The sequence below is a fragment of the Myotis yumanensis genome, unplaced genomic scaffold (assembly GCF_028538775.1).
Source record: "Myotis yumanensis isolate MYYU_CA2020_CCGP unplaced genomic scaffold, mMyoYum1.0.hap1 SCAF_5, whole genome shotgun sequence".
NCBI lineage: Eukaryota > Metazoa > Chordata > Mammalia > Chiroptera > Vespertilionidae > Myotis > Myotis yumanensis.
Window position 1 is genome coordinate 2,805,991 of NW_027223756.1, and position 22,520 is coordinate 2,828,510.

General features: G+C 46.8%; 1 protein-coding gene and 1 long non-coding RNA gene across 2 annotated transcripts; one reads left to right on the top strand and one right to left on the bottom strand.

Moving 5' to 3' along the window:
* The first annotated feature begins 274 nt into the window (after nt 1–274).
* Nucleotides 275–17,443, top strand: KDELR2 (KDEL endoplasmic reticulum protein retention receptor 2). Its single transcript, XM_070414326.1, has 5 exons — nt 275–489; nt 7,449–7,549; nt 12,635–12,793; nt 13,867–14,119; nt 15,427–17,443. Exons 1-5 carry the CDS (start codon nt 399–401, stop codon nt 15,459–15,461), a joined length of 639 nt encoding a protein of 212 aa, XP_070270427.1. The 5' UTR covers nt 275–398; the 3' UTR covers nt 15,462–17,443.
* On the bottom strand, nt 5,725–22,395 carry LOC139010179 (uncharacterized). The gene is made up of 3 exons (XR_011471476.1): nt 22,332–22,395; nt 6,973–7,596; nt 5,725–6,869 (listed from the first exon to the last, which is right to left on the bottom strand). It is a non-coding gene; the product is annotated as an uncharacterized lncRNA (long non-coding RNA).
* Nucleotides 22,396–22,520: the final 125 nt, after the last annotated feature.

Consider the following 22,520-nt stretch of genomic DNA (forward strand, 5'->3'; position numbering starts at 1 on the left):
TTTCTCATACAGTAAGCCTTACTATAAGCGGGAGGGGAAAATCGCTCACAGGGGAGTGTCATTTCAAAAATTAAAGGAAATCGCTGGCATCCGAGGAGAAGCCGGAAACCCAGCAGCGGGGAGTTGGCGAGAAGCCGGGATCCTCCGCCCCGAGCCCAAAGCGGGTGCTCCCCGCCCGGCCCGCGTTCCGGAGCGTCCCCTTTAAGGGCCGGGGCCGGGGCGGGGCCTGGCGGCGGTCGGCTTTCCCAGGCTGCCCCGCGCGCGCGCCGGCAGTTTGGCCACGTCCCCGGCCACGTCGCGCCCGCTCTCGCCATCTTCGCCGCTTCCTCTCAGGGGCCGCTGCCGCCGCTGCCGCCTGAGCCGCCGAGCCCCCGGGCGCCGCGCCGACCGCCGCCGCCATGAACATCTTCCGGCTGACCGGGGACCTGTCCCACCTGGCGGCCATCGTCATCCTGCTGCTGAAGATCTGGAAGACGCGCTCCTGCGCCGGTGAGCGGCGGGCGAGGCCCCGGGAAGGCTCGGGCGCGGGGCCGGGTGCCCTGGAGGACCCGCCGACCTCGGCCGCCCCACGGCCCGCGGGGCCGACGCCGGCCGGACACGCCCCCCTCGGCCGGCCTGGCGGGCGGCGGACCCCGGGCGGCCTGCGTCCCCGCTGGGTGGGCGCTCCGGCCGGGGCGGGCGGCGTGGTGCCGGGCCCCGCTCCGCGCGGGGTCCGCTCCCGAACTTGAACCCGAGCCGTCGGGGCGGAGGAGGCGTCACCCCGGCCGCGTGCGTCCCTGTTCTGCCTGAAAAGTTCGGCGGCTGGGGCGGGGGGAGCCCGGCAGGCGTGTCCCTCGCCCCCGGCTTCCAGGGGGGCCTCTCCGGGGGCCTGGGCGGGCGTCCGGGGGTGCGGGGACCCCGCGAGTCCCTGGGACGGGCGGGAGGAGGATGGGCAGGACCGCGGCCGGCGGGGCCTGACGTGGCAGCCGGGCCGGTGCGGGCGCGGGCGCGGGCGTGGAGGGAGGTCACCCGGCCCCGCATCCTGCTCCCGGGAGGGCCGGCCTCTGGGCTCGGGGGTCGGGTCCGGCCTGGCCTGGGAGGCGGGAAGGCCCCCACGCCTTTCTTGGGGAGCATTCCTGCCGCCTTGAGGAATGGACTGGTTTGTCAGACTCGAGCGCCTCCATCTAATGATGGGCTTAGGGTCCGCCCGGGTCGCTGTGGTCGCCGCGATCCTCGCTCCACGTCACCAGGGAGTTGGCGGCTCCCTCCCGGTGTCCATCCCCTGCGGTGCAGGGGGCAGAGACAGCCCTTCTCGCCGGGACTCCGGCGCTTTACCAGCCCCAAACGTTCCAGAATGGCCGCTTTTTACATTACTTGGTGCTTGCTTTTGGCGCCACGGCCTCAGTGAAGTCACTTTTGATGGATTCTAGAACTTAACTGTCGCGGAGGCCGTCAAAGACGGAGTCCTCAAGGACCCGGGTGGCGGAGATTCCATTTACCGGATTGATTCCTAAAAAATGTCCCCATCTAAAGTCACCCCCCACGTTTGATCGCTGTCCTCGGGCCTCACCTCTCCCGGGAGCAAGGCTGAGATCCAGGAAGTCAGCAAACACCAAAAAGACCTTTGAGCGATCCAGATGGATGTGACAAAGTCCGTGTCCTGAAACCAGCGTGTCAGGCTGGAGGCGATCTCTCCATTTGTGCGTCGTTCTGAGGGGTTCCGCTGTGTGATTTCCGATGACAGCAGAGTCAGCTGCGAGGGCTGACATTTGAGCACTTGCCTGCTGGGCGGTGAGCTGAGTGCCTTAGGTGGCTCATCCCTGCAGCCCTTAAAGCAGCGGTTCTCAACCTGTGGGTCGCGACCCCTTTGGGGGTCGAACGACCCTTTCACAGGGGTCGCCTAAGACCATCGGAAAACACATATATATAATTACATAATTGTTTTTGTGATTAATCACTGTGCTTTAATTATGTTCAACTTGTAACAATGAAAATACATCCTGCATATGAGATATTTACATTATGATTCATAACAGTAGCAACATTACAGTTATGAAGTGGCAACGAAAATAATTTAATGGTTGGGGGTCACCACAACATGAAGAACTGCATTAAAGGGTCGCGGCATCAGGAAGGTTGAGAACCACCTAAGGCTTTAAGGCTTAAAATAACCTTCGGACAAAGGTGCTGTTGCTTCCATTCTGTGGAGGAGGAACTGAGTCTAGGGAGGTGAGACACTCAGTGGCAGAGCCAGGATTAAAACAGGTAATCGGTAACACGCAATTAAGGATTTTGAAATATCTGTATTTTGTCCTAAGTCATTTCAGTGTAAATGTTTGATGCCAGACCAGTTACTTAGGTCATTTTTCGTTGCACTCAGAAAATTATTTTTCCTGCTTTTTGAGATGTAATTGACATATTGTGTTAGTTTTTTGTGTACAACATTTGATATATGTGTATTTTGCAAAGTCATTATCACAGTAAGTTTAGTTAACATCACCCACCACAGGTAGTTACAGTTTTCTTTCTTGTGATGAGAACTTTTAAGATCTGCTGTCTTAGCAACTTTCAGATACACAACACAGTTTTGTTAACTATAGACACCGTGCTGTGCATTACACTCTGGGACTTACTTACCTTATGACTGGAAATTTACACCTTTAGAACGCGCCTCTGTTTTGCACACCCCTCCCACACACACCCAGGAAATGTTACTTTTAATCTTTATTTTTACTCCAAAATTTTTGGATGAGTCTCTTCATTTTCTTTCACGTGTTTCTCAGAATCCCTGCCTCTGTCAAGTCATGAAGTTGAAGTATGATGTCTCCTACACGTGTATGTAAACTAAGATGTTGGACAACCCCAGATAGAAAATTCTTTTTTAATCCACCCGAGGATATTTTCCCACTGATTTTTAGGAAGGGAGGGGGAGAGACAGAAACATCATGTGAAAAAGATAGGAGAGAGACATCGATTGGTTGCCTCTCACATGCGCCCTGACCAGGGCCCAGGCTCGGGAGGAGCGGGCAACCAAGGTATGTGCCCTTGATCAGAATCAACCCCGGGACCCTTCAGTCCGAAGGCCGACACTATCCACTGAGCCAAACCGGCTAGGGCTAGGAAATTCTTAAGGGAACCTTGAGTAATAAAGAAAAAACGAGTTTGTTCTTTTGTTTGTTTTTAATATTCACTATTTTCATTTGGGAGATTTAGGAAAATATAAAATACTTCAGCCAAAATAATTAGGGAGATAAATAGGTGAGTTCCATTCATGTGTGTTTGTCAAGTATTCCTACAGTTAAGCCTGTAGTTATAGGGCCTTATTAAACTATTTTCCTTGTCAGACTTAGGATCATTTTAGTTCTTATACTTGATATTTCCTAACCTTTTAAAAATCAAAATTGTGAGGATTATTTTTTCAGAATTAAATGCTAAATTTGACTAGCTGCTTGGTTTTTCCATCCTAAATTACAAAAGTTGTTTAGAGACTTTTGAAAGAGTAAGAATTTGATATGAGTTTCTCAAATAACTGGAATAGGAGACTTGCACATCCAGGTTGTGTTTCTCACTTTGAAAATACTGCTATTGGGGCTCACTTTAGGAATTTGGCACCTGTTGTGAACATGCCTGCAGTTATAGGCCAGAGGGTGTTTCCTCTTAGGTAAGGGATGAGGCAGGCTGGTAAGGAAGTGGGGGGTTGTTTTCCTGACCGTCTAATTGGAGAGCAGCTGCTTAAAGGACCGATCTTAAAGTGAAGTGGGGGCAGAGGACTTGATCTTGGTCTAGCTCTGTTTGAATTGGCTTGTCCTTGTCTGTGTCTGCCATGGTCATTACAGAGGGGTGCCCCCATGAAATGTGGGTTTCTCATATTCCTGAACAATCGTTGCAACTGGATCCACAGTTTGCTCAAGTTATCACTTTATTCTTGTCCTAAACACTGACCGGCATAGCCTCCGGAGAACAAGCCTGGGTTTGTAGCTACATTTTCCTGTTGGCTGATAGTTATTTGTAGTCCTGTGTCTGTTTTACTTAAATTATTAGTGGAATCCTTCTGAGATCCACGTGCCCCAGCCATCCTCCCCTGGCCTCTCCCTGCCCTCCTCCACTTACTGCTTTGATTGTGGGTTGTAGACTTTTCATCCTACCAAACATGCCAGGAATGTACTGAGTCCCTGTGTTTCTCATAATCTCAGTTTATTTTAGAAGTAAATGGGAAACACCTCATCTTTTATTGTTGTCATTGAGTACTTCTAGAAGCTTTTGCCTCACATTCCCAGCCAGTCTCTTGAGTATTCATTGCTTTTAAACATTTATTGACCACCCACTATGTGCAAGGCACCCAGGACACAACTCAGAGCAGCAGCTTGTAGCTGTCAAAGTTTCTGCTCTCAAGAAAGCTGCAATTTAGTTGAAATAATATACTAGTATAGATGTGTGTACATACATATATATATTTAAAGATAAAAATATAGGGTATTGAGCCATATAAGCAGTCAATCCTGTGAGCGTGAAGTTGCAGGAAGGATTCGGGGAAGGATCCCTGACTTCCCAACAAGCAGTGTGTAAAACCTCTATGAAGAAAGGTATAGGACTTTGCTGATGGACATAGGAGATGACCTGAATGTACGTTCAAACCCTACTTCTGGATGGGACCAAGCAGGCTGGTGAGGAAGCAAGAAGATACGTCTCCCCAGATTAACTTATTCATAATATCATCAAAGTTAAAAGACAGTGAACTGAGAGAAATAATCTGCAAGATATCAAAGTGACAGAGGGTTAAAACCCATAAGATACTCCTACAATTAAAAAAAAAAAACCTGCTAGAAAAATGGACAAAGTTGGCAGTTCACAAGGGAAAGGCAGGGTTGACAACATCTAATGTAGGCAGGGTGTGAAATAAAGGGGACTCTCACCCAGTGTTAGCGAATGTGTAAGGTGGCACAGCCTTGCTAGGGGGAGTTCGACAGTGTGCCACACTTCAAGTTGCATATATTTTATCCCAGCAATTCTAGGGAATCTGAACAACAAAAATTGTAATGTGTGTGAATAAACTTTATATAATTATAAAGATGTTTGTTGTACCTAATAAGTACAAAGCTGTTACTTCCTAATCAGGATCCCAGGCCAGAATAAAGGAGAACTGTGTGAGTGTCCTCAGATTCCACAAAAGCTTTTCCTGCTTGGATTCCGCACAACGGGACCAGCTCCAGGCCACATGCTGCCCGTCCCTGTCCTCTGCCCCATGCTCTGCTCAGGAGGCTCTCCCACCCTCTGGGTGGCAGTAAATTAGGGCAGAGCCCAGAGCATATTGCCTCTTTACAGTCACAGAGACAGTATGACTTAGAAACTCTTTGGAAGTATTATCCCAAAATACCACAGAATGAGAATTTACCCCATGACATGAAAGTAAAATGAATTCCATTTTCCTTTGTCCATTTGTTCATTGATTTAGCAAATATTTCCTTAGCCTGCTGTGTGTCGGGCTTAGTGCCCAACACAGATAATACCAAATGGAATAAGCACATCCTGGGCCTTTGAAGATGTCCGTGTCTAGGAGGGGCTTAGGGGAGAGGGGAGACAGGTGACCAGGTCATCACCCTGTATTTGGTAAGTATGTAATAGGAGCTGGGGTAGCAGCTGGCGTGAAGCAGTTTCCATTATGTAATAAACAGCTCTGAGGAGTGGGTCTTCAAAGATGACTTCCAGAGGAAGTGATAGTAAGTTGGGTTGCAAAGGGGAGTGGGAAAAAGCAGCATGACAGTCCCTGGTTTTTAGTGTAGGAATGTTGAAGCTGGAGGACAAAATTTCAAGTCTGAATGGCTTTCAAATTTCCATTTGAATAAACCTTTTGCACCAAAATTTGCCCATATGTATCCTATAATTTTTTTATTTAAAATATTGGGGTGAACCATATAGGAAGTTCACTAACATTTGTCTTTCAAGGCTCCAACAAACACCAAATGTGAATCCCGAAGCCCCTGTTCTCCCCCTTCCCATCTTGTCTTCTCTCATATTCTGCGTCAGTGGTAGCGTTGTTGGTTCTCCTCTCCTTTGGAACATTGAACTTTAGTAGAAAAATAAAGTTTCTCATTTCCGAGAGAAAAAGCCAAAAAGAGCAGTCTTACTGTCTGTAGCTCCACTCTTAGCCTTGAGGTTGGTTACTATTGATGGGTCTGGATTCATTTCTACTTAGGTGTTTTTGTGAATAGGCTAGAACTGCAGTTATTCAAACATAGAAAGTAACATCCTTAGATCCAGGCGTTTAATTTCAACAAGCTGCAAAATTGTTCGGTAAAATACTATTTTTTAACATGTGATTTTGCCCTGGATAGGTGGCTCAGTTGGCTGGGGTTGTGGGTGTGATTCCCTGTCAGGACACGTACCTAGGCTGCAGGTTCAATCCCGATTGGGACGCATGCAGGAGGCAACCAATTGATGTTTCTCTCTCTTTCTTCCTCTGTCTCTAAAATCAATAAACCTGTCCTTGGGCAAGGATTTTAAAAACGTGGATTTTACGTTCTGTAGGTGTATTGCTAATTTGCGTGCAGTAACATATCTGCACGTGCTTAAGTAAGTCTAATGGTGTGAGGTTTGCAGTGTTGATGAGGGTGGACGGGTTCTGTTTCCTTAATGAATTCACTCCGTCTTCAACATCTGAATCCCTGAGTGCACGTCCTTCATCACAAATAACTGGCCAGATGTAGATATCGGAGAAGCCCAGTGCATGCTGTGTGTGTGCCGCAGACTTCCCCAGCTGACTCCAGTTGTACCACAGCAGCACTCTGGAGGTGGGTTGGTGGTAGGAGGTGGAAACAGTTTCACGGGGTAAAAAAAAGACTGCTGCTTTTGAAGACTGGCTGTGTGAGTGTGAGGTTGGTTGTATGATAAATCTAAGAGATGGAATTTTAAAAAATTGTAATGTGTCCAAGTAAGTGCTGCCCTCACAAAAGAAGTGGCCTTGGCGGCCATACCAGGGCGCTGGTGCTCTCTTACCTGAAGCAGTGTTCCTCGTCGCCTCAACCAGGGAGGCTAGCTCCATCCTCGAAAGATTTGTCACCACGAGGTCCTGTTTTCTAATGGAAAGAGAGGTGCTAAAGGTGACAGAAAAGTTACAACACTAAATAACAGCAGACTTTTTGAAATAAATCTGTTCCTACCTAAAGTGACATATTAGAGAAATAAATGTTCATTTAGACAATGTGCACCCTGGTATGTTGGCTCTGGCCTAATTAAGACACTTTCCTGAGTCGTCCCATCATACTAAGACAACAGTTGTTAGAACCTCCCCAGAGGAGCATGTTCAAGAATGTGGAGGGAAAGAAAAAGGAAATCTCATTTATTTAGAGTCATCCCAGACGTTAGCCTTTGGCCCCTGGTGTCCCATTTTCCAGATCTGCTTTCTGCACAGTGTTACCTACATGCATCAGAGCTCTTCGGGCTTTTCTAACACTTCCCTTTCATTTCTTTAGGTATTTCCGGAAAAAGCCAGCTTCTCTTTGCACTGGTCTTCACAACTCGATACCTGGATCTTTTTACTTCATTCATTTCACTATATAACACATCTATGAAGGTAGGTATGGCATCCAGTGGATTGTATTTCATCCATAATTCACAGACCTATGGAAACATCATTGAGCATATTATTTTTTCCATTTCAGAGCAGTATCTATTTAATGAAATGTTTTGCACTTAGAAATTTTTAAATCTTAAGTTCCTTGAGTATGACAAATTTCTAATGCTCTTGATAATCCTATAAGAAAGAGGGGTAAGCCCTGGCCAGTTGGCTCAGTTGGTTGGGCATCATCTCCAAGATGTTGCCAGTTCGATTCCTGGTCAAGGGCACATGCCTGGGTTGCAGGCTCCATCACTGGTAGGGGGTGTGCAGGAGGCAGTTGATGGATGATGTGCTCTCACATCAATGTTTCTCTCTCTCCTCCTCTTCTTTCCTCTCTCTCTAAAAATCAATAAATTACTCTTTGGGGAAAAAAGAGAGAGAGAGAGAGGGGGTAACTTTTATGTTTTTAAGCAGAGGGAAATTAGACTCCTGGGAAACCCAGCAAGTCGGTTCAGGACAAGGAATGACAGCACAGGCTCCTCGCTGCAATGCCTTATTTTGCTGCCGAGGGACTATGTTAGCCCTCTACTGCTTTTCCCCCCACTAAGTCCATGTTTCATAAGCTTTTGCTGTATGTGCCATCTTTATTATTTTTGCCAAGTTTAAATGATGTCTGTGCCATAGTTTGCTAAATATGTATTTAAACCTTTTGATTTATCCTCAACATTAGTATCAGTGCTACCTTTAGTGTCTATATTTTCCCCAGTTCACATTAAAACAAATGTATAACTATTAAAACACAAAATGTTTGCATATACCTAACATTCTGTGTACACTGGTGGCTCACACTCCACACTAGGAGAAGCAGTATTGAACTCATACTAACAGAGTGCCCGCAGGGTTGGGCATTTCCCTAGCACTGAGGACAGGGCAGGAAGCAAGTCATGATCTGGTGGGGAGAGTAGACCAGTGCTCGCCAACCTTTTGGATCTCAGGGGTCACCAGTGGTCTGCAGACCACCGGTTGGTGACCACTGCTCCAGAGGTTTCTTTAAACCAGCGGTCGCCAACCTTTGGACCTCACATACCACCAGTGGTCCGCGGACCACTAATTGGCGACCGCTGGAGTAGACAGTCATCCCACTACTAATGAATGGCTGTACTTTGTGATGGGTACTATGGAGGAAAAGTAGGGGGCTCTCCGGATGTGAAAAGGAGTCTAATTTCATTCATTCATTCATTCATTCATTCAAGTGCTTAGTGAGTGTTTGTGTGCCAGGCACTGTTGTAGGCATTTGGTTATTGGCACAGCCAAGAAAGTAATGTTTAAGCTGAAGCTTATTGGTGTAGTATTTATGTTTTGGGTTTTTTGTTGTTGTTATTTTTCTTAATCCTCACTTGAGGATATTTTTCCATTGATTTTTAGAGAGAGTAGAAGGGAAGGGGAGAGACAGAGAGAAACATGGATGTGAGAGAGACACATCGATTGGTTGCCTCCACACAAGCCCCGACCAGGGCTGGGGATCAAGCCTGCAACTGAGGTACATGCCCTTGACCGGAATTGAATCCAGGACCCTTCAGTCCTCAGGCCAAGGCTCTATCAACTGAGCCAAACCGGCTAGGGCTTGGTGTGGTATTTGAAACAACTCCCCAACACTTTGTGTCCAAAAGCATTTTAATAAGCACAGGTCAAAGTAGACAGAGCAATATTTGAGTTTGTCATCTTTACTAAAAAGCAAATTTGAGCTGCCTGTAATCATTCCATTCTTCATTACTAAGTGATGGGAGCTTAGTCATTAGGAAATTGGCTTACTTACAAATGCCTGTGTCCCTGCTTGTCCATGCAAGTTAAAACTGCAGGTATTAGGAGTGTGTGAGCAAGAATCCTCCTCCCTCCCCCTCAGGATACCTAGCCTTCAGAAGAATCCTGCGTGGTTCTAGTTTCCAAGTACATCCTAAGAATCAGACGAGTACAGTCGAGTTTTATGTGCTCATAGCTTTTTACTTTAAACGCCAAAGCACTGATGAGTAGAGAAAAGGGGCTGCTCTCCCCAGTGGCTGCTCTCCCTTATGGACATAATCTGGTCAGGCCATAGCCTGGATGCTGGCCGGGAACCCTGGCAACGTGTTCCTTGGCCAGATGTTCTGCTGGTGGAGACTCTGTGTACATTGATTTTGTTTATACATGTAGATTATGTTATTTTATTCATATACATGTATACATATATTTGTGTATGGAGAGAACTCCAGCAGTATAAGATTAATCTTGATTTTTCTTTGGTAGTTCTTTGGTGTTTGGATGGGTATGATCAACAATTTTAATACCTTACTATTTGCAAATATAACTCATGATGAGGTGCCAGGGACAGTTTAGTGTTTTTGTTTTGTTTTGAAGCAAAACAAAAGGTCTTGATGATTGCTTTCATTGTCCTGTTAAGTCATTTGCCCAAATGCTGCCCCTAATTAAGTTGTGCAAGGTGCTCTTCCTGAGGAGTAGCTGGTAGCCCAGTTAGTTGTCACAGGCTAAACCTGCTTTTTGGTTTCTGAGCCTAAAATTCTGGTGTCTGAAAATTGGTGTCGTTTCAGAATGTCAGACTTTTCTTTTGGGTTGGATGAATATATCATGGTTTTTGGGTTGGATGAATGTGCAGAAACATCTATAATAATAAAAGCATAACATGCTAATTAGACCAGATGTCCTTCTGGACGCCCTTCTGGATGACCTTCCTGACGAAGCCAGGGCTGTGAGGGAAGCCCGGGTCCCGGGTGCCTGCTGGTGGCCAGAGGGAAGCCCGGGTCCTGGGTGCCTGCCAGCGGCCGGAGGGAAGCCCAGGTCCCGGTACAAGAGGGAAGCCAGTGCTGGCAGCTGGGGGAAGGAAGGCTTAGTCTTGCATGAATTTCGTGCATCGGGCCCCTAGTATTACATAATTATAAACCTTGAACAGCTATACTGCTATGCAGGTGAAATCACTTTCTATCGTAGGCAGCAGTGTTTTACTGCCTACACTTAACTTTTGGTTTTGGTTTTGTTAGGTTACCAAAGTTTCATAGCAACAATCTGAAGTTCAGTGTTAAAGTAACATAATTTAAGTAAAAACCATCATTTTATAAAGTTTAAGATGAGTTACATTAATTTATCTTTAAAAAGCAGTACTAAGAAATATAATGATGCTGAAAGAAAGTACATTGGTTTTGAAGTGCATTGAACTTTGCTTTTTTTATTTTTTCTTAAGCTACATTCTAATAGTTCAAAATGGTATTAAAAATACATTCTCTGGCCCTAACCGGTTTGGCTCAATGGATAGAGCGTCGGCCTGAGGACTCAAGGGTCCCAGGTTCGATTCCGGTCAAGGGTATATACCTTGGTTGTGGGCACATCCCCAGTGGGGAGTGTGCAGGAGGCATCTGATCGATGTTTCTCTCTCATCCATGTTTCTAACTCTCTATCCCTCTCCCTTCCTCTCTGTAAAAAAATCAATAAAATCTTTAAAAAAAATACATTCTCTGGCATTTCACACTTATATTTAAGATACGATCCAGCAATTCCATTCCTAGGCATTTACCCAAGGGAAATGAAAAATCACACAAAAGCCTGTACACAAATGTTTATAGCAGCTTTTATCCCCCAAGCTGGAAACAGTCCGCCTGTCCTTAACTGGTGAGTGGATGAACAGACTGGTAACTCACACAGTAGGCTGCCGCTGCTACTGAACAGCAGAAAGGAGTCACTTGTTTTATTAATATACCAACAACATGGATGGATCTCAGATGCATAATGCTAATTGAAAGAAGCTGGTCTTAAAGTCAGCATATTGTATGATTCCATTTTTGCAGCATTCTAGAAAACTCAAAACTACAGAGACCAAGGACAGATCAGAGATTGCCAGAGGTCAGGCCTGGGGGGAAGGCTTAACCACTGAGGGGCAGCATGAGGGAATTTTGTGGGGTGACAGTACTGGTCTGTTTCTTGATTATGGTGGTGGTTATATGACTCATAGAACTATATACACCCCCCAAAGTGATTTTTACTATACTTAAATTTTTAAAAATATGTTTTTATTGATTTTATAGAGAAAAAAAGGGAGAGGGAGAGAAATATCAATGAGGGAGAATCACCGAGCCAGCAAACCAGGCATGTGCCCTGATGGGAATTGAACCTGTAGCCTCTTGATGCATGGGACTACACTCAACCAACGGAGCCACACTGGCTGGGCTATATTTAAATTTTTAAATTAAAACAATCCTATATAATAAAAGCCTAATATGCAAATCGAACAGCTGAACAAATGGTGGACTGACTGGTCGCTATGATGTACACTGACCACCAAGGGGCAGACGCACAGAGGGAGGCGACCAGCAGCAGCGAGTTGGGGGTGGGGATGGCAGGGGGTGGGGTTGGCGAGCAGGCAGCGCCAGGACTCCAGCCAAGGCAAGGGCAGGGGGTGGGGGGTGTCTCCATTGTATCGCTCACCTATCGCCCCACAGATCAGCCCTGATCGCCGGCCAGGCCTAGGGACCCTACCCTATATATTGGGAACAGTCTGTTAAATTTAAAAATTAAAACCTGGCAAGGCTACTCTAACACTGAAAAAACAGGATGATGCAGCGATGACATGCATGGTCTCGGACTTGCACATTTTGTGGTCAGCCCTGATTCCGACACATAACTGTGACAAAGCCAATTACTTAAACTTCTCTCTGCTTCAGTTTTTCCACCCATAAGACGGGGAAAATGGTACTGCTGCCTCAGAAGGATCATGTTATGTACTACTTTTTATAATCAGGGCAAAAAAGTGTAGCTGTCCATACAACAGCAAGATGCCTTTCACCTGTATGAAAAGTATGGTCACTGGTGCATGCAGCGTCCCGGATTGCGAGGGATGTCGGTCTGCCGGCATCCCCTGAGGGCGCAGGCTGGGCTGAGGGACACCCCCCCACCATGGACAAAATCATGCACCCTGCCTCGTGTGTGTGTGTGTGTGTGTGTGTGTGTGTGTGTGTGTGAGAGAGAGAGAGAGAGAGAGAGAGAGAGAGAGAGAATGACGTAGAAAACCAAGGGAGTTGGAAGCATTGATGACCTGGTGTTTTTCTTTTGCTTTAGGTCATCTACATTGCCTGCTCCTACGCCACAGTGTACCTGATCTACATGAAGTTTAAGGCAACTTACGACGGAAACCATGATACCTTCCGAGTGGAGTTTCTGGTGGTCCCTGTGGGAGGACTCTCGTTTCTAGTCAATCATGATTTCTCTCCTCTTGAGGTTAGTTAAGAGGTTATTTAGTGCACTCGTCTGGCTCCCGAGGGAAATAGGCCTGTTTGTAGATAATGTGGGGCTGCTTTGTTTTGGTGTGCTTTTTCAGTTTGGCAAGCTTCTGGTGCAACAGAAACTATTTGGTGTACATAAATGGTGGGCAGAGGTTAAGCCCCAGGTAGTTGGGTGTCAGCTGACAGGTTATTGCCTGACCCCTTTAGAACATGAACTCGGCTGCTGTGGTACCAAACACGGTGCTCTGCCTGTCTGCGTGTTTGCTGAACAGGATCGTCTCCCCCTCTAGCCAGCTTGGTTTCCCCTTAATGTACATGTCGATTCTGTCTGTGACCCCTAAGCAGCACTGCTGCTATGCTCCTCAACTTTAGGAGAAGTGGCGTGCGTGGTGCCCTGGCACTGTGAGGGGTGGCTGCCCCTCAGTGCCGAGTCCTTCCCTCAGCACCTGGGGTTCAGTTACTGCGCTGCTCCTGGTTCTCTGGGGGGTGCTGGAGGCCTGGGCTTGTGTCACTCCAAGGACTGCTCCCGAGCCCTCCTGCCGTCAGCAGGAATAAAGTACCATGTTGGGCAGAGTTTGCATAATAACTCCAATTTCTTTCCTCCTTTGGTGTAACCCCACCAAAAAGCCTAAAAATTAAGAAAAATAGACTCATTGGATAGTCTGGAAAGGAGACCAGTTGGGGAGGAACATTGGCAGTGAGGGAGTGGAAGGGGCCTGGTTATCAGTGTGGTCCACCCTGGCAGAAAGCAGGGTTGACTCGGGACCCTAGATTCAGACTGGGACAAGCTTACTCAGGAGAAGATTCCTCTGTGATGATTCACGGAGATTTGTACAGGGAAGAATGCGACGCTGGAGACGAGGTAATGAACAATTCAAAGAGGTAGAGGTGTCCAGGGTGACCCAGCTTGTCATTGGGAGGGTCTGTGACTTAGGAAATTGCTCAGCTGCTCTGTCCTGGGCTCAGGCGCCAGACTCCCCGCTTCCTGTGCTCTTCACCGGGAAGCCAGGTGTTTCCTGTGACCCCGTGGCGGGCGCTGGTGCTGAGAGCCTGTGCTTTCCCTCGCAGATTCTGTGGACCTTCTCCATCTACCTGGAGTCCGTGGCCATCCTGCCGCAGCTCTTCATGATCAGCAAGACCGGGGAGGCGGAGACCATCACCACCCACTACCTGTTCTTCCTGGGCCTCTACCGGGCGCTCTATCTCGTCAACTGGATCTGGCGCTTCTACTTTGAGGGCTTCTTTGACCTCATCGCTGTGGTGGCCGGCGTTGTCCAGACCATCCTCTACTGCGACTTCTTCTACTTGTACATCACAAAAGGTGCGCCGCTGGGCCCCCGTCCCTTCAGGGCCCCCGAGCCGCATGCTTTTGCTCTGGCACCAGCTTGATGAGCAGAACTGGCTGCGGAAAAGCATTTAACGGACTGTCCAGTTCGATTCTGGATCCGGTTTTGAGTCTGTCTTTTGGCTGTAGCTGTATTTTTTATAATGGCATATTTTCATTGTCAAAAATTCAGTCAGAACTAATAATTCTGAAAAGAGTCGCTTGAAATCCTACCACTCAGAGATCTTTGTTACTGTTTTAGTAAATGGAATTGCAGATCTCTCTGTGCGTATACACAGATACATGGTTAACTACACCTAATCTGCCTTTTCCCCATTCACAGTTGTTCATGTCAGTAAATAGAATCTATGTGATTTTCAACATTATGTGTATTACCATAATTTCCTTACTCAGCCAGTTCATGGATATTCACACTATCACTGCTATTTTGCTGCTTTTAAAATACAGTGCTTAAGTCAGCATCCTTATATATGTACATTTTTGCATTTATGTGAATGGAGGAATGTGAACTTCACAAAACTCAGGTGAAAGCTATCATCCTTGCTCAGGAAAAAAATGCGTATGCATATTTATGCAAATAGTTTTAGGGGGTTTAGGAGCCTCTGAACCCAGCTGTAGACCCCAGGCTAAGAACTGTTACTATAGAGTAAATTCCTAATGGTGTTGTTATTGCTGATACCAGGGCATATGTATCTTATCCCTCCTTTTTGTTAAATATGTTTTTATTGATTTTAGAGAGAGATGAAGGGAAGAGGAGAGAGAGAGAGAAACATCAATGCACATCAGCCATCGATTGGCTGCCTCTGGCAGGCCCCCCGTACTGGGGATTAGTCCTCAACCCGGGCATGTATCTTGATCAGGGATCAAACTGTGAGTTCAGTTTCCTGGCTTGACTTCAACCACTGAACCACACCGGCCAGGCTTATCCCTTTTTTAACGTCCAAATTTTATAGGCATAGTGACAGTTACATCTTAATATGTGTTGATTAGGGAAGAAAGTCACGATAACTTCTGCTATGAATGTAGCAACAATTTCAGTCAAGTTTGTATTTCTTAACTGTCATTGCTATGGCATCCAGGTACATGAAAATTCCAGTATATGTGTGCATGACATTTTCATAGTTGAGCGGGCTTTGTTCATTGACACCAAAATCCAATGCCTGTTGGTTGCCAAAAGCTTATTTCCTTGAACCTGATTATGTGGTATCTTGACCCCTGGGAAGGGGAGGAAGGAAAGCGCAAGCATGTCAGTGCCAGTAATCTTGTTTCCTCTCTCCATCCAGTGCTCAAGGGAAAGAAGCTCAGTCTGCCAGCGTAAGTGCCACAGCCCAGCACCAGCACCTGTCCCTCAGGGGCTCGGACAGAATCCTCCCCACAGCAAAGGCACAAGATGCTCGCACGGAAAATCAGAAACTTCACTCTCGCGGCAGATAGTCATCGGTGGCTCTGGAAGAACCAGAGGAAAAGAACCAGAAGGTTTCTGTTTAATGCATCTTGCCTTATCTTTTTTTATTACTCTGTACAAAGATTTTTTTACACAAAGAAACTTAATGCTGTATTAATAAATTCAGTGTGTAGCTTCTATTGGGGTAGTTCCAAAAGTGAAGATTTTGTGAGAAATAGTGCAAACTTCTTTTTTTTAAAAATTCTTTGAAACTTTTGATTCTTTGTGTCTGCAATGAAATCGTACTCCTTGACAGTTGGTAGATTATATATTCTTTCATTTATCAAACTTGCATTCCACTATATTTATTTTTTGCCAAAAGATGAGTCATATTTGTTTGAAATCTGAGACACTATGTTCAATTTGGTGTATCTGTTCAAATTTCTTCCACCGGATATGAAAACCCTCCCTTGGACATCACAACACTACATTTAAGGCTGGTAAGGATGACATGCACATCTATGGTTTTCATCACCACAGATGTTAAGATTCTGAATGTGGACGGAGTCTCATTTGTGAGTCACCAAAGGTGCCTGCTCCCCTCCCCTGCTAAGAAGTGTCGGTTTGAGACTGTCCCCTGGGTGTCGAAGGACTCGGTGGGCAGGGGTTCTGGGCTGCCATCTGAGTGCAGGATGCGAGGGACGTTGCTGATGATTTTGGATCTATGACTCGACTCCTCTGAGGACTAGAACACAAGGAGTCACCTATCACTTTAGTTTACAGTCCGCAAGATTGCTGCAACCATGTCCATGCTCAGAGTCCAACTTCTTCAAATCACTTTGGGTAGTAAAATGATTGACATATTTTTAAATTGGCAGCACCAATTACCATTCCTTATATTAATTTTTTGTTTTTACTGAGCTCCTGCATGATTTATCTTGTGTTACCACCTTAATAAACATTTTATTAAACATAGAATAAATTGTCTCTTTTTCATGAATTAGGCTTTTGGAACATCCTATGTCAGGATTATTTTTTGTTTTTCATTTGGCAACCAAAGCTCTATACAGGGCTGCAAACATTTATTGTCCACTTAATAATCTGAAACTTTCTGTATTTTGTGGAAAAATTGGACTTTTTCATCCTGATTTTGCCAGTAGGTTGATTGCTATGTTTCTTTTTGATTTATGCAAAAGCATATGAATGCACCATGACTGTTAAAGTACTGAATACTAACAGTACTTACTACAAGAGGAGTGTCACAGGTTTGCTGCATTACAATACCTTGTGGAGGAAGGGAGCTGGGTGGGTTTTGTTTTTATCCGGTGTGTCTCTTAGCAGCTTTCTCAGTTGGCTGTGACCGCATGGTTTAACCTCCTGTCTTTCCCTCTCATTTTGCTTCCCCCCTGCCTCATGGTTTTGCCTTTGTGTATCAGTATCTCTTTCCAGCATCCTCATCTGGATTTAGTTTCTGTTTTCATCCTCCTCAGAAGATTAAGGAGGAAGGGGAGGACATTCTGTCATTAGTGGAGCAGACTGTTTGCTGCCTGACTGGGGACAGGTGGGGGATCTCGAAGGCTTTCGTGCATGTAACCCAGACCCCAGGGGGGGCTTGACCATGGACAGCACAGCACTCAGACCTTGGCCTAGGATCCCAGCACGCCGCCTGATTGATGAAGTACCTGTGTTCTCTGGCCACTGCCCAAGTAAAAATAAAGCCGGCTGAGATGTGACCACCATGTTGTGCCAACCAGAATGACACCTTAATAAACAGGCTGCCTACGTGGGAGTGCAGGACTCGGGCAGCGCCCGCATACGCCCGCACACGGCGGAACAAAAGCCTGGGGTGCCTCGCCGTTTGAAGCACTGTTTCAGAGTAACTCTCACTTCCTGAATAAAGGTTGGCAGGTAACTAATCTTTTTTATTGAGCTGTTTTGTTTTGGTTGTGTGGACTTTAAAAAATGTGAGCATAAGGAAATAAAGCCAAGTTAACACATTGCCCACTAAGGGATAACTCTGAAAAGCTGCTGGCCATTGGCTGCTTACAAATACCAGTCCGTGCCCTGGCCAGTTCAGTCCGTCTTGGAGTGACATTTCCTGCTTCTTTAGTCTGGTCAATAGAGAAGGTAGAGAGACAGGTGGCCAAAAAAAAGGTGCCGGGGGAAGGCCTTGCAAGGAGAGCCAGCCTTTCCGGAGAAGCCACTGGGCTGGACAGCTTCCTGGGAAGGTCACGAATGACTTCGTTTCAATAGAAGTGCCTCGTGGGGAAACCTGAGTAAGAGAAGCACAAGCTTAGGGGTCAGCCTGTGTGAAGAGCCTTGGCTCCCCACTCGGCTCTGGGAGCCTGGGTTGAACATGCGCCTCGTCCCCGGTCAGTTAGAGGCTCGGATGTCTGAAGTGTCAGAGTCGTGTGCGGGGAGCTCAGGACACAGCTTGGTGCGCTGTAGGTGCTCGGCATCAAGGCGACCCCTTGCCCTCCCTCTGTGCTGAGCTGGGAACAGCTGCCTCCAAAGCTGGCGGAACCTGTTTGGTCAGGAGTCCCTCTGGCCCATTCGATAGTATTGGTCAGCTCTGCCCTTGTTGGGAGAGCAGTGCATCTAAGAGAAATGACTCCTAGGTACTTTCCCAAATTACCCATCCCAGTGGGGCTCGCCCTCTATCCCAGTGGTTCTCAACCTTCTGGCCCTTTAAATACAGTTCCTCATGTTGGGACCCAACCATAAAATTATTTTCGTTGCTACTTCATAACTGTCATGTTGCGACTGTTATGAATCGTAATGTAAATATATGACATGCAGGATGGTCTTAGGCGACCCCTGTGAAAGGGTTGTTCGACCGCCAAAGGGGTTGCGACCCACAGGTTGAGAACCGTTGCTCTAGAGTTAGTGTGGAATTCCCAAGGCACCTGTGCTCCGCCCAGTAGGTACCACAGCTTTCTCTCCCCCCAACACACCTGATTTAGGTTGGCCTCTGCAGCATGGTCTTCACAGGTGCTGGGGGTGTGTCCTATCCATGCAATTTAAAAGTAAATTGAAGCATAACATAGCACTATTCCTTCTCAACAATGACAAGGGTACTATTTCTTATAATACTAGATTACTCTAGATCTCTACTTCTGGTTTCACTCTGGGCACTTAAAGGGTGAGGTCCTTTTTTTTTTTTTTTTCTTTTTTCTTTTTTTTTTTTTTTTTCGCTTAAAGTATTACAAAGGGTATTACATAAGTGTCCGGGTGAGGTCCTTTTTAAAAATATATTTTTTTACTGATTTTAGAGAGGGAGAGATAGACGGAAACATCAATGATGGGAGAGAATCATCATTGGCTGTCTTCTGCACACCCCTACTGAGGATTAATTCCGCAGCCCCGGGCAACCTGGGCATATGCTCTGACCAGGAATCAAACTGGTGACCACTTTTTAAAAAAATATATATTTTATTGATTTTCTACAGAGAGGAAGGGAGAGGAATAGAGAGTTAGAAACATCAATGAGTGAGAAACATTGATCAGCTGCCTCCTGCACACACTCTACTAGGGATGTGCCCGCAACCAAGGTACATGCCCTTGACCGGAATTGAACCTGGGACCCTTGAGTCTGCAGGCTGACGCTCTATCCACTGAGCCAAACCAGTTAGGGCCAAACCGGTGACCTCTTGATTCCTGGGTGAATATCCAACAGCTGAGCCACACCCAGCTGGGCAAAAGGCGAGGTCTTTAGGCAAACACTTCATGACATTTGGCTCCATTACCAAAACAGAATGAAAATACAAAACCTATTTACTCATAAGGTTTCTAAGACAATAAATGGTTCTGTAACAGGGAAACTGGTGTGCCCTGAAACTAAAAAAAGTGACGTTAAAGTTCTGAAAACTGAAGATCTCGGGCCTGTAAAGAATTGCTTAGAAGCAACGATCCAGGGAAAGCTCGTCTGGCTAAAGCTGCCCGCCCGCAGCTAACAGCAGCGGCAAACCTCAAAGGCAGGGTATTCATTTTCCTCTGGACATAGAGATTTACTCAAAGAAAATCAAGTCCTAAAGGGAGAAACAGAGTAGATGATGAACCAGTGATTTGGGAAAGTGAGAGTAAAGATGAGTTTCTCCAAGTTAATATGGAGATGAGATGAAATGCCAAGAAAGTCTCTGAACAGCCCTGACCAGTTTTGCTCAGTGATTAGCGCGTCGGCCCATGGACCAAGGGGTCTCGGGTTTGATTTCCTGTCAAGGGCACAAACCTAGATTGCAGGATCCCCACCGCGGTGCATGCCGCAAGCAGTCAATTGAAGTGCACATCACATTGCACATCCATGTTCCTCCCTCCCTCCCTCCCTCCCACTCACTCTAGGGATCAATGGAAAAAATATCCTCAGGTGAGGATTAACGACAAAAAATCTCTGGAAAATACTTATAGTTTGCAATTAAATGGTGAAATTAATCAAACAGCAGCAGAGGATACCAAAGGTTTTTTTTCTCCCAAAACTCAAGATGGAGCAAATACGGCAGATGTTACCCCTCAATGAATGTGGATGCTGGGGCCTTCGGTGTCCCGAGTCTCTGCATCTAAACATTTCATCATAAAAAAAAGGCAGGACGGTCACTTCCCCTTTCCAGAGCTGTGCTTTGCTGTGGAGCTTCATTTCCGAAATAAAGTTATTTTTAAAATAGATCTTTTTTAATAAGTCTACTTTAAAATCTATTTTTTAAAATATATTTTTTTATTGATTTCAGAGAGGAAGGGAGAGGGAGAAATAGAAACATCAATGATGAGAGAGAATCATTGATTGGCTGCCTCCTCCATGCCCCCTACTGGGGATCGAGCCTGTAACCCAGGTATGCCCTCGACCGCAATCGAACCAGGGACCCTTCAGTCACCATGCTGACGCTCTATCCCAGGGGTGGGCAAACTTTTTGACTCGAGGGCCACAATGGGTTCTTAAACTGGACCGGAGGGCCGGAACAAAAGCATGGATGGAGTGTTTGTGTGAACTAATATAAATTCAAAGTAAACATCATTACATAAAAGGGTACGGTCTTTTTTTTTTTAGTTTTATTCATTTCACACGGGCCGGATCTGGCCCGCGGGCCGTAGTTTGCCCACGGCTGCTCTATCCACTGAGCCAAACCAGCTAGGGCTAAGATATCTGTTTTTAATAGCAGGAAACTGAAAAACCTGTGTTTAAAATAAGGGAATAATACGCTTTTCACATGTGCATTTACTAACAAAAGTTTATGTAGAAGCATTAGCTTATTGCTAAGCCTTACAAATGCTGTTTTCAAAAGGGAACAATTATATTTAAGAATATGTGTGATCACAGGTGTAACTTTCTAACTTCTGAATCACCCTCTCACCTTAATTCCTACTTTTCCTTCAGATCTTATTTCAATATCTTCTTCAGGGATACCTTCCCTGACCTCTCATTGTTTAATCAAGTGCCCAGTAAATACTAATTTTGTGAATGGATGAATGACTTTTTTCTATAAAAACCTCATAACTTCCCTGTTTACAATTCCCTGAATCATTCTGACAACCATCAGTACAATTTCAATATTATTTTTAGCCCTGAAATTATGCCCTTTAGAAGAACCCTGAAAGAACTTACGACTCAGAAAGCTTTAATAAGTCTGTTTATTCATTCACGGAATATTCACACTCCGGTGTCGGGTGAATTTCCCGCCAAAATATAAGACGGCGCGGGCAATTATTTAGGTTTCCCGCGCAAAATCAGAGTTAGTTTAAAATGCCTATATCTTTTGAAGTATGGGTTCGATTGAAATGGGTATGAAACGGTTCGCATACGCAGGTAGGTATCTTTGAAACAAATATTTGGTAATACGCAGTTACAATCGGCCCGAATTTACACGTTTCCCGCACTCCACCGCAAATCTATATGAACCGAGTTAAGACCGCTCCCGCGGAGTACGCGCAATTCACGCGAGCCGACTTAACTCGTATCCCGCAATCCAAGTGACACTTCAGTGTGTTCCATTATGTGAATAGCAATGGACAGGGTGCCCATGCTCATACCACTGACACTGGAGGGTGGGAGGAGGGAGGAAATAAACATGAAAGACAGGGAGTGGCAAAGTGCTATGAAGAAAGCCCACGCGTGGGGAGGGAATGGGACCTGGGTGTGCTGTTGAGATAGGGAGGCGGGGGAGGTCTGTCTGAGGCAGTGACAGGAGCCTGAATGAAGTGAGTGACATGGAAATGCCTGAGGGAGGAGCATCCCAGGCAGAGGAGACAGAGAATGTAAGAAGCCCTCGGGCGAGAACGAGTTTCAGGGAGGGATACTAGGAGGCGGGTAGTGGGGTGATGGCGGGGGAGAGGAGTAACCCCACCCCGGGGAGACGGTAAACACGCACTTACAGACGTGTGATGTGCGATCCTAGGGAGAGGCTTGGGGCTGGGGGTCGGCGCCCATTTAACACACAAAGCGAAGACCTGCAAGCTCCAAGCGGAGGATGGGCTCGGTCTGACGGCGCGACAGAGTCGCTGCGGGGGAAGGCAGGGCAGAAGGAAGGGAGTGTGCGTCCAGGCCGGGCTCCAGATGCAGGGGCTCGGACCCGGGAGGAGGAGAGTGGAGGTGCTGAGACGGGTCAGGACCCGAGGCGCTGAGCCGGCCTGCCCGGGAGGCTCTGCCCCCGCCCCCAGCCCCCAGCTGCCAGGTGGTTCCCTCCTCCCGCCCGCGGGATGCACAGACCGGGCAACGGCGCCACAGGCCTGGAGCCCTGCGGGCCCGGGATGAGCCTAGATCCGCATTAACCGCTCAGGGTCTCGGAGCTGATCCCTCCGGGCCGGCGGAGTCCTTACCTAGAAAGTATGAGCAGGACGGACTTCACCCCCAGCACACCTGCCCTGAAGTCGGCCGGCGTCTTCCGGGTCAGCGCACTGCGCAGGCGCAGAGGGCCCAGCCGCGCGCGCCAGGCTCGGCCTCCCCGTGCGCATGCGCCCGGCCTGGCTCCCGTGCGCCTGCGCGGAGTCGCGGTCAGTTTAGTTGTG

Excerpts from the sequence above, each read along its gene's own strand:
- KDELR2 (XM_070414326.1), top strand. The coding sequence starts at position 399 with ATGAACATCTTCCGGCTGACCGGGGACCTGTCCCACCTGGCGGCCATC. Across the intron at positions 490-7,448 it reads GAAGACGCGCTCCTGCGCCG|GTATTTCCGGAAAAAGCCAG; the intron begins GTGAGCGGCGGG and ends TCATTTCTTTAG. Across the intron at positions 14,120-15,426 it reads CTACTTGTACATCACAAAAG|TGCTCAAGGGAAAGAAGCTC; the intron begins GTGCGCCGCTGG and ends CTCTCCATCCAG.